The 11,528-nt window shown below is 33.9% G+C and overlaps 2 protein-coding genes across 3 annotated transcripts; one reads left to right on the forward strand and one right to left on the reverse strand.

Annotated features, from left to right (window-relative positions):
• Positions 1-2,112: 2,112 nt before the first annotated feature.
• Positions 2,113-2,839, reverse strand: LOC108226767 (17.9 kDa class II heat shock protein-like). The gene has a single exon (XM_017401760.2). The coding sequence runs from the start codon at positions 2,740-2,742 to the stop codon at positions 2,269-2,271; it is 474 nt and encodes a 157-aa protein (XP_017257249.1). The 5' UTR covers positions 2,743-2,839; the 3' UTR covers positions 2,113-2,268.
• Positions 2,840-5,325: 2,486 nt separating this feature from the next.
• Positions 5,326-10,302, forward strand: LOC108225408 (uncharacterized). Of its 2 annotated transcripts, none has more exons than XM_017400261.2 (4): positions 5,326-5,460; positions 5,721-5,897; positions 7,004-8,269; positions 9,986-10,302. In XM_017400261.2, exons 1-3 carry the CDS (start codon positions 5,446-5,448, stop codon positions 8,255-8,257), a joined length of 1,446 nt encoding a protein of 481 aa, XP_017255750.1. In that variant the 5' UTR covers positions 5,326-5,445; the 3' UTR covers positions 8,258-8,269; positions 9,986-10,302. The 2 variants fall into 2 exon arrangements, with proteins under 2 accessions (XP_017255750.1, XP_017255749.1); XM_017400260.2 differs by having other exon boundaries at positions 7,004-8,260.
• Positions 10,303-11,528: the final 1,226 nt, after the last annotated feature.

Genomic DNA, 11,528 nt, shown 5'->3' on the forward strand with positions numbered 1-11,528 from the left:
CACGCTAACACGAAACGAAACGACATGAAAAAAATGGATATGGTTTTGGATTTTTGATACACGAAACACGGAAGTACGCGAACACGAAATTACACGATAGATTTCGGTCGGATATGGGTTTTCATTTTGGGTACACGAAATTAGAGGTGGCAATCGTTTCGTTTCGTATACTTTCGTTTCGTGTATTTTCGTGTTTCGTGTACTCGAAGGTGAAACCCGTATCCGCCCGTTATTAATTTCGTGTACCTAATTTGAAATCCGTATCCGTTTCGAATCGTTCCGTGTATATTTCGTGTACTTTTCGTGTATATTATATATATAAATATTAATATATTTTTTAATCAAAAAGTGGATTTAATATATATTTTCCTTTATAAATTTATTAAATGTGAATAATATATATTATACTTATATACAATTCTTTATAAATTTGTTAATGTATCTACAATATATATCCACACATACATATAAATATATACTTTATACTCAATTATATATTTAATATATCATTACATATATATAATATATATAATCTACAAATATTTCGTGTACTTTCGTGTATTTCGTGTACCCCAAATGAAAACCCATATCCGACACGAAATCTATCGTGTAATTTCGTGTTCGTGTACTTTCGTGTTTCGTGTATCGAAAATCAAAACCCGTATCCATTTTTTTCGTGTCGTTTCGTTTCGTGTTAGCGTGTTACGTGTCAAATTGCCAGGCCTACACGAAATACACGAAATATTTGTACATAGATTTCATTATATATATTTTATAATATATTATATATATATAATTGTGTTAAATAAATATATATTTATACATATATGCACATACATATTATAGATACATTAACAAATTTGTAGATAATTGTATGCGAGCATAAATATATCACTCATATTTAGTAAAATTATACAGAAAAATATATATTAAAGCTATTTTTTGATTAAAAATATATTAATATTTATATATATAATGTACACGAAACGTTTCGGATCGGATACGGGTTTCAAATTAGATACACGAAATTGATAACGGGCGGATACGGGTTTCATAGTATACGAAACACAAAAATATACTAAACAAAACGATTACCACAGTCAAAATAGTTTGCCAAATCATGCCTATATATATTAATTCTCTATTATATATCTCCTTCATATTATTTTTGGCATCTTCTTATACAATACACCCGTAACTATAAAAGTTGTCAATCTGATACGTTAAGTAAATATTGTATACTTACTTCAATTACATAAATGGATCAATGGATAAGGTGAAATATAATTTTCAGATTATAGTTTTGTTTTTACTGAATGAGGAAATCGTCCAATTTTGACAACAGGAGAGAAGAGGCAACCTGTTAGTAATCATAGGATCCAGTTGTTTTTAGTAACTGCAGTTTTTCAGCTTGTAGCTGTAGCGGCTCGGTGATCATATTGTGATCGTTTAAATTAACTTAAAAAATGTGATTTTTGACTTAAATAAAGAAGTGACTTTTTAGTTAACAGTTGAGAGTCGTTGTAGTTAATTAGTTATCTCCCTGTGTACCTGTAGGCTGTAGCTATTTAGCTTCTACAATAGGAGTATTAATTTTTGTAGATCTTGTTAGGGATAAAATACGAGATTCAATCTTCTAATACAAAGCAGACACACAACAATATATTTGACGTGGAAAACCCACGTCCCAACTTGTATTATTAATCAAACCCATTATCAATAATACAATCAACCAAACTTGGATACTCAAGCCTACTACTCAAGTATCCGCCCGCAAACGATACCTAAGTCTACATCTTGAGCACACCTATCAAACACAATATGACTATGTATATATAGCCATCTCAAACTGGACAAATCAGAATCTAATTCTAAAACAGCTACACATAGTTGGAATTGGATTCTGATTTTAGTTACTAAAATCAGAATCCAATTCCAACTAGGTCTTCTATCTTTGTGACCAAAACGTATTCTTTATAATAACTGTCTAAACATACAATTATTATCCTTATATATTTTGAATCACCAAAGTCCATGTTACTTTGTAATGGGCTGATACCTAACAGATCTGTAATGCAACTCAGCAACACCTTTAGAAAAAGGAAAAAACACTAAGCAATAAGAAATCACATCCATTGAATATAAAGCAAAATCACACCCATTACAGATTAAGCAGTAGCTTTCAAGTATCAACAACGTAACACAAAACTAGTTATTTTCAACAACAAAATAAAGAACTCCACAACAATCTCGAAGCTTCATCGTCACTCAGGCAATCTGAACCTCAATGGTCTTAGGCTTCTTGGGCTCCGGAGGCGGCAACTTCTCCACCGTAACACTCAACACACCATCCTGACAAACCGCCTTAATATTCTCCAAATCAGCATTATCAGGCAACACAAACTTCCTCATAAACCTCCCGACCTTCCTCTCCATCCGCACATACTTGACGCCTTCTTCCTCTTGTCTCTTCCGCTCTCCGCAAACCACCAGCACATTCTCATCCTCCACCTGGACCTTAATATCCCCTGATTTCAATCCAGGCATATCCACAACGAACACATAGGCGTTCGGATACTCTTTCACATCAGCTGGAGTCGTCGCCATTGCTTTGGCATCGCGAACATAGCTCCTCGCCTGTTCAGACTTGTTCTTGTTGTTGCTCCCCTGGTGATCGTCGTCGAGAATGTGGTAGAAAGTGTTGAGGAGTGGATGATCGATTCCCATTAGCCTGAAATCCATTGCTATTCAAAGAAGTGGTTTGTTTGTAGATTTTGCAAATGTAATTTGTTGGTTTTGTGTAGATGAATTGATTTTGAAATGATTGTGTTGATGAAGAAGAGGGAACATTTGGGAGTTTATATAAGAGGGACCGGAAAGGCCGAGAATATTCTGGAACTTACTATGGGGACGCGGTTGAATACAAAAAGAGGGTTCTACTTCTACATTATTCGGGAAGGATCCTGCGGAATCTAGAAACAGGGGAGTAAATGGGTTTAAATAACACTATAGTCTATATATCTATATCACGTGTGGTTTTTGTATAAAATAAATTAATTATTACATTTTATTTTTGTTTGAGGTAAGTTGTTATATTACTTCGTCCATCTTAAACTAGTAATTATTTAAAAAAAAAATTACACATATTTTGAGATGTAAAATAAATGTAGCTTGATATATTACTTTTCACGTTTTCTTTTTTCGAATAAAATATAAATGTTAAACTTTTATTCAGAAAGAAATCTAAAAAAAATGTATATAATAGTGATTCTTTATATACCTTAAATACGTGTAAAATTTAAGGCGACATTTGTCTGATGGAGAGATTAAATAATAAAAACATCATACATCTAACATAATTGGACTGAGATCCCGAGTTCGCCGATTATTGAAGCCAAAATTTTAAAAATTAAAATTCAATTCAAGTTTATTTATATTTTAGGGTGCTTCATTATTTATATTACTTTTACAACTTTATTATAAATTTATTAAGATCTTGTATATATATTTTAATTTTTGATCATCTCAAAATTTATTTATATTATGTCAAGCATGATACAACACCAACCAATATGTGTTTGTTGGCATTAATTTAGAAGATAAGATTATAGTCAATAGGATCTCATAAATTTCAGTACTTTCTTTATCATCGATTCTACTTTTTAATATACTCCCTCCGTCTCAATTTATAGGTCGATTTTGGAATAAACACGCATATTAAGAAAAAAGTTGGTTAGATTCCATTTTGGAATAAACACGCATATTAAGAAAAAAGTTGGTTAGATAGAATCTTATCTCATGTATCATTAATTAGTGCACTGAAAAGTGAGAATATAGTTGAGTTTCAAAAAAATCACAATAAATATAGGGATTTAGTGCATTGAGAAGTGAGAATAATGTTGAGTTTCAAAAAAGTCACAATTAATATGTAGATAAATTTGTATTGAAAAAAGAGAGGGACAAGTATTTTGGGACAAATTTTTTTCCCAAAATAGACCTATAAATTGAGACGGAGGGAATACTTACTAATCTGTCGTCCCGGGTCCTGGGTTCGACCCTGACTTATTACAAGAGTTTCGTAGAACAGATACTCATTTGTAAAGCTATAAGCTATATTTGTCAATAAAAAAAATCACATTTAATCATCGTTATTTTTTATTAAACTTATGCTCCCTCCGTCCCCTTGAGTTGCTTATACTGGGAGACGGAGCTCGACACTCATTTTAATACTCTCATAAAATATAGTTTGATATATTATTTTTAATTTTTTCCTTCTGAATGAAAACTTAGTGTTTAAATTTTCACATTGAAAAGAAACTTTATAAGTAAGTTATGAAACTATGTTATACAAAAAAATCATAAAAAAATGAGAGGTACAAGAAGAGTATTAAATAAAAATTTGAAATATAAAATTTAAAATATTAAAATAGGTGTTAGAGCATCCTATCACACACATGAATAACCTGCCGAAATGAGTACTTATTTAGGCGCAAAAAATCAAGTATTACCAAAAGGATACTTCCTCCGTCCCTGTCACTCTCAATTGTTTACATTGGAGGGGGACACGGATACCAAGACAATGTACTCCCTCCGTTTCAAATTAGATGTCCACTTTAAAAAAATCACACAGTTTAAGAAAAGTAGATGTTCACTAATTAATTGCAGAAATGATCAAAATATGTAGAGTGAGATTGATCTAAGAAATATAAATAAGAGATATGTGGAGTAGAATTGAATTTGGAAATATGATTTTGCATTGAAAGTTGAAGTGGACAAGTAATTTGAAACATTTTTTTTTTTTAAAGTGGACATGTAAATTGAAACGGAGGGAGTATAAAAAATGAGTAAAGTTAAATGAAAAGTGTGTAAAGTGGTGGGACCTATCAATGTTTAATAAATAGATTTGAGATAGTGGAGGAAAGTAGTGGATGTAATAGTAGTTTTTATCGTTAAATATGAGATAGTAGGGGAAGATAGTGGGTGTAATGATGGGAAAAACTTACTATTTATAATAACGTAAAAAAATGAGAGGGACATCCCAAAATAATAACGGTAAAAAAATGAGTAAACGTACTAAATTGCAATTACACCTATTTGACCTGGATGAGCATAAGGATCTGTTACATGTACTGTACTATTGCTATCAATAACTATTCCATATACATGCCATTAATCCACGTTAGTTATTTGCCCTGTTCAGTGGCCCCACTTCCAGTGGCGCGCTAGAAATCCAAAAGACTCCCCCCAAAAACATGAAATAAAATAATGTAGTAAAATTGTAAATTACACTTCGCTCCAAGGGCAACGACGTCAAAAGGCCAACCTAATTAGTTTCAGATCATAACAGACAGCACACTTCCTAAGTTCTTATAGTTCCCCTAAAATTAACATTAAAAAACATCATACGACAGCAACACTGTAAGCAAGCAAGAATCATAAGCCTATATGGACGCCGACCAGGTATATTTCTCCGACCCTTTACCGGATTTCAACCTTAAATCAACCCCATTTTCTCCGGCGTCACCTCCGGGCCCACCTACCCGACCCCACCTCATTCTTTTTAACCGTTTTTTGTATATAAAATAAATTGAGAATTTTGAATTGGGGTTTCTTTTGATCTTCTGTATGAGTACTCTGTTTGTGTTTTAGAGGTTGTTTATGTGTGTTTTTAATTTGATCTTTGATGGGTTTGATTTTGTTTTTAATTTTTTGTTTTGCAGAAATTATTGGCCTTGAAAAGGGCTTATGCAGATATAATCTTGAATACTTCTAAAGAAGCAGCAGCTAGAGTTATGGCGTCAGAGAGAAAATCTCAGCAGTTAGAGTATGAACTACGTGCAACGAAGGAGGAGGCGATTCAGATGATGCTGAGACTTAAGAAGATGATGGATGATAAGGTATAACTCTGCCTTCGTTTATTTTTTTTGGTATAAGTTTTAGGCTGTATGTGCTGGTTGAAATTGAATTTGTTTTGATAGACATGGACCTTTTTTAGGGTTTTTTTGGATGTCATTGTTATGTGGATTGTGTTTGGATGAAGGGTAAAGTTTATGTGAAATGATTAAAAAATTATTCTTTTAAGGAATTGATGAAGGCCATAGAGTGATACATTCTGGTGAACATTCAATGTCGATTCTTTTTTGGGGGTTGACATGCTTTACAATGTATATGAGATTTGAGTGTAGACTCTAAAGCTCTTTTAAGGTGAGAATTAAACCCTGGAGCTCTTCTGTAACTTGGCCAGTCCTGATCCTCCAAAGTTGTTTTTTCTTTTGCTGGTTCAGAGTCACTCTTTTAAGCACACAAATACATATATCTGCACAGTTTATGTGATTTTATAAACTGGGTTTTCTACGAGATCCCCTCATTTTAATCCAAGGAAGTGCTTAAATCTCAAAATGAAGTTAACGCAGGAGCTCGTGTTAGTTCATGCACTTTCTCCGGATTTCTGGAGAACAGATAATTTGGGTTGAGATTATTTGATCTGTTAGTGTTTTTAATGTTTTAAGCTCAGACATCATCAAAATTGGCATATGGAAATTTGTATCTTGTTTTCAAGGAGGATATGTAACATTATATTTTACAGTATTAGATTCGAGAATAAGATAGATATGAATTTCTTTTGATGGTATACTGAGCCATTGCAATTTCTCGTCATATAAAATTCCTTAAAAGATCAAAAGAGGATATTTAACTTGTCATTGTTGGTAGATACTATGTAGTTGATGAACTTCACTGATGAGCTATAGTGGGAGTGCCCTTTGCTTTATGATGGTATACATTGTGAAACTCAAGCATTAACTTGTTTTTATGGAGACAATACTCTTCCGAAGCATATGCATGTTAGTGTACTGAAGGCTCTAACCTATCTAACATGTTCTTTGCCGTTTGTCTTATGTTTGCTGTAAATAATATGAGTTTTTTATGCACCTAGGCAAGTACGTTAGATTTCTGAATTCACAACAATAGACTGCGATTGTAACATACTAAAGCTTACTTGCAGATCAGTGAAGCAAATAGGACGTCTCAGAATCAACAGGAAAAAATTGACGAACTTGAAGCACAGCTTCAAGAAGCGGAAGATATAGTAAACGAGGTCAGAGAGGAGCTAAGATATGCTCAAGCTAAGATTGAGGGCATGACTAAAAACGATGTGCAGAACCAAGACAAACATGAGAATGCTGCTTCAGAAGTAGCATTTATGGAGAATAGACAGTACATTTCTCAGTCCATTTCGAGTCCTCTACAACCGGACAGATTTTCTCTTGCAGCTTCTGAGAAGGAGAAATCATACCTGAATCAGAGGACTGAGTATCCTAAGTGCCCTAGCCAACTGAATCAGATTAGGAATTCATACGGCACCAAGCCTGAATTACCTTCTATAATACTGAGGAGCAAGAAGCACAACATTTACAGAAACGGATTCACCCAGAGAATCCAAGCTTGTGAAAGGGACGTCTTGGATGGCGAGTTGTCCCTTTTAAGACAAACAAGTGGTGTAATTAGCAATGGGATGGAAGGAGAGAGAACAGATAAAAGTACATGCAAAACTACCACTGATGGGGCAGAGAAGATGTTCAATATTGGGAGCGAAGAAGCAATGCATAAGGATGGTGGTTTGAGATGTGGGTATAAAGTTCAGACTTCCGAATTGATTCCTGAAAAAGTTAAAACAGCTCCCAAGTATAGAATAAACAAAAGCACTTTGCGCATGAAAAATCCTGATAAACTGTTCATGAATGTATATGGAACTCCTGCTGACCCTAATCCCAAATCAGTTGAGAACAATGCTCAGCCTGATCAGGATCCTACTCTCACAGCCCCAAAGTTATCCTCAGATGAGGCAAGCATGGCGACGCAACTAGAATGTGCAAAACCTGTTGAAATGAATGGTGACACTGACAAGGGTGAGCCTTTGGTTGATATATTAGTGCCTATTGTACGAGAAGACATTCCTTCAGAGAGGTCAGACATTAAAGTATCTGAACCAAACCTTACGAAAACTGATGAGCCAGTTCTACACTCTGAACTCAAAACAGCTGATGCAACAAGTGAATGCCCTTCACGACATGTGGAAAAGAAAGTTGTTAAATACACATTCCAAAGAAAGCGGAAGAGAGGAACTGTAAGCATCTCTAACGTGATGGTCTCGGCTGAGAACGAAGCTCTAGCAAGAAAGAAGGAAAAGGAGATTGAATCTTCAGCCGCAGAGAAGTCTAGCTTGGAAGATAAGTCATCTTTAGAAAAGGGGCTTTAGCAGGTTGGTGATGTGCGTGTCTTTTTCCTAACAGTCATCTGTAATTGTATTATATGTGTGTGCGTGCTCGAGAAATTAGAACCTCTTAAAGAAAATTCTGCTCTATGTTACAGTAATTCTCGATCTGTTGAAAAGCTAGGGACATGTCTGTGGTGTGGTCTAGATATTGTTAGGGCCTTTAGCTCCCTTCATGTCTATACACACATGCTTGTGGAACACCAAATTTATATGATATTAGCTATTTAAAATGTAGTTAACGAGGCCTTGTAGCTAGCCTACAACTGGCTTTAGAGCATTTCTGGATTTGGTAAGGGTGGGTTCCCCTGTGGACAATCACATATAACATGTTAAAATTGCAAGAGTTTCTTTCAATAAGATATACAAAGTAGATTATCTATAGCTATACCTGCGGTTCTGTTTATTAGTTTGAGCTGTTTACTTCATTTTATTTTATTTTGCAAAAAAATTCTAAAATCTTTTTTATGCTCTTTATGCATCTAGTCAGCGACAAATTTTCTCGATTCTCACATCAACTATACCCCTCTTGGACCCAAATGAAGAACTTTGCGGAATTTCCATTCTAAGAAATAATTTTCAGTAAATGATGTCAAGCACCTACTTTTCATAGTTTTTCCCATTAAGTTGTAAACTTTTTCGCATTTATAGTTGCCAGTTACCAGATGTTTTTTCATAGGTTGAACATCCCATTATAATATGCATTGACAGGTTTTCATGCTCTTACATTATTTGGCTTGCTTCAGTCATGCTCTTGTAGGATGATAATGTGTATTGTTTACTTTATCTACTTGCACTGAAATAAGTATAATAATTAACTAAAGTGAATATATAGTTCTGCTAGTACTGACTGGAAAGTGTCAGTTTTATGTGTAACTCCCTCTTCCGAATGTTCACTTCATGTAAATAATACATACATCTCATTCCTTGCTAAAATCAATTATGTGCTATCCATTAATTCATTGTAATTTACAATTATATTAGTCTCATCTCCTCCATACCCTCTTTTACTAAAGTTTGGCTCCTTTCCTTGTATTTAAGTATCTGTAGTTCCTATCGGCTATCAGCAATATGCCTGTCTATTTTTAACCACATGATGTCCTTATAGCAGAAGGGACTTCTGCATGCATACTTGTTATGTATTCAAAGAAATGCATTCTATTCTCAATTAAACATGTTTTGGGTTTTAAGTCATATACTTGTTGAAGAAAGCTGGGGTTGGCGAAAAGAAGTAATAATCAATGAAATCGCGTTTTACCTTGCATATTAATTATAAGTTGCTTTCAAGTACCATCAAATAAGGTTACCATGTAACTTATAATAGAAGCAAGGAATGAACATAGTTCAATATGGTATGCTATAAGTGGAATTGAGCCGGCATGAAAGTAATTTCTGATTTAATTGGAGTAGCACCTTAATGCTGTTTTATGGAGACTGAAATAGTTATTTATGATTTTATGGGTGTCTTTTTTACATGGAGATCTTAATTCGACTTCAACGAGTAGCGGATATATTGATGTTGTAACATAAGTATTCTTGATTTTTATAATCATATTAAGGAATTTCATTCTTGACAGGGTTATTTAACATAAATCTGAATCTTTGATCAGTGAATCAATATGTGCTTCTTTGCTCTAGTCAGATGATATGTGTTGGCATTCTTCTGTCTCCTCTCAAGGTTATGTATTAATGCATATTTTTCCATTTTTGCAGCTTTTATCATCAGAAAGGAACTGGTGATGGTTGGTATGAGTTTCTTGTGATTAAGAAGCGGGAGTTTTGAAGTTGAGAAGAGAGTATATTCACTGCGGAAGTGTAAATGCATAGATGATCTTTCCAGTTGAACATTTAAATGCTTATTTAAGAGAGTTGTGGATCCTAGATGTTGATACTTTACAGGCGTGTCATCGTTTAAATTTTTTCACTCATATCTTTGTTGTACTCTCAAGTCTCACCCTGTATCTCTCTGTCTGTCTGTGTGTCTCACATTATGACTTTACTATAAGATGTTACTTTGGAGATTCCTGAAACTGCGGTGACTTTCAAAGTTTATGATCGACTTATAGTATAATCAGAGCAAATCCTATGCATAGTTAACTTACAAGTTACAACTGGTTGTATAGCTATAATATACAACGGAGTTTACAAAATTACCAGTCTAGTGCATAGCCTATATTAGACTATTTTAGAACTATAGAACACTACTTGTATTTTAAAATCTAAAAATATTTTTTGATCTCAAATTATAATAATAACTAAAATTATTTTAATTTTAATATTGGACTTGCTCTTAGATATCTAGAATTTAATTATTCATTCTCTATAAAATTGAGTATATGCATTACATCTGCTGATCACAGGTATTTTAGTTCATGTGTGACTTACTGACTTGCAATACTAATTTTTATACATGTGTTTATGATAGAGTACGCTGGATTGTGTTGAAAGACATCTCATGTGTGCATTGTGTTGAAATGCATCTCATTTGTAATGCTATGTTTGTAATGCTATGTTTTAGTTCATGTGTGACTCGCAATACTACTTTTAATACGTGTTTATGATAGAGTACGGTGCATTGTGTTGAAATGCATCTCAGGTGATATTTGATTTGTAATGTTATATTTTATGTGAATATTTGATTTGTAATTTCACATTCATAAGTAGTGCATTATTTATACCGTGGGCATTAGTTGATATACAGCCTTGATTACTTGCAATTATTTAAGAACCACATTGGAGTGAATTCTGATGCTTATTTGGATACCAAGAAGCACTAAAAATCAAACAAGATTTTTATGAAGGAGTTGTAGCTCTAGGATAGCAGCAATTTGAGCTCGCAAAATTTACCTGGTATCATGCAATTGCTACAATGTTAATTTGGAAATGTGGCCTTCGTCAGACATGATCCAACTTTAAAATTGTGCCGAGGACAATATGGATAAGAGAATGCAGATGTGGGAGGATGCATTTTACATTCTTAAGAAAATTTATTTCAGTTTCTCAGCTTGTTTCATCAAACTGATTGCAGGATCAGGATTCAATATCGACGAAATAGTACAAGCATGGAATGAAATGTAAGAAGCAAAAAAATGGCAACCAAAATGGCAACCTAGTGTTCCTTCTTTCCGACTGGAACCTCTGCTTCGTAGACGAGCTTCAGAGTTCTATCAAGTCCTGGAGCATTCATGAGTGTTTGCTGGCAGTCGACAAAAAAATTCGAACTGATTTCTGCAGCACTTGTGATTTGCACTCTTCT

The sequence above is a fragment of the Daucus carota genome, chromosome 6 (genome assembly GCF_001625215.2).
Source record: "Daucus carota subsp. sativus chromosome 6, DH1 v3.0, whole genome shotgun sequence".
In the NCBI taxonomy this organism is placed as follows: Eukaryota; Viridiplantae; Streptophyta; class Magnoliopsida; order Apiales; family Apiaceae; genus Daucus; species Daucus carota.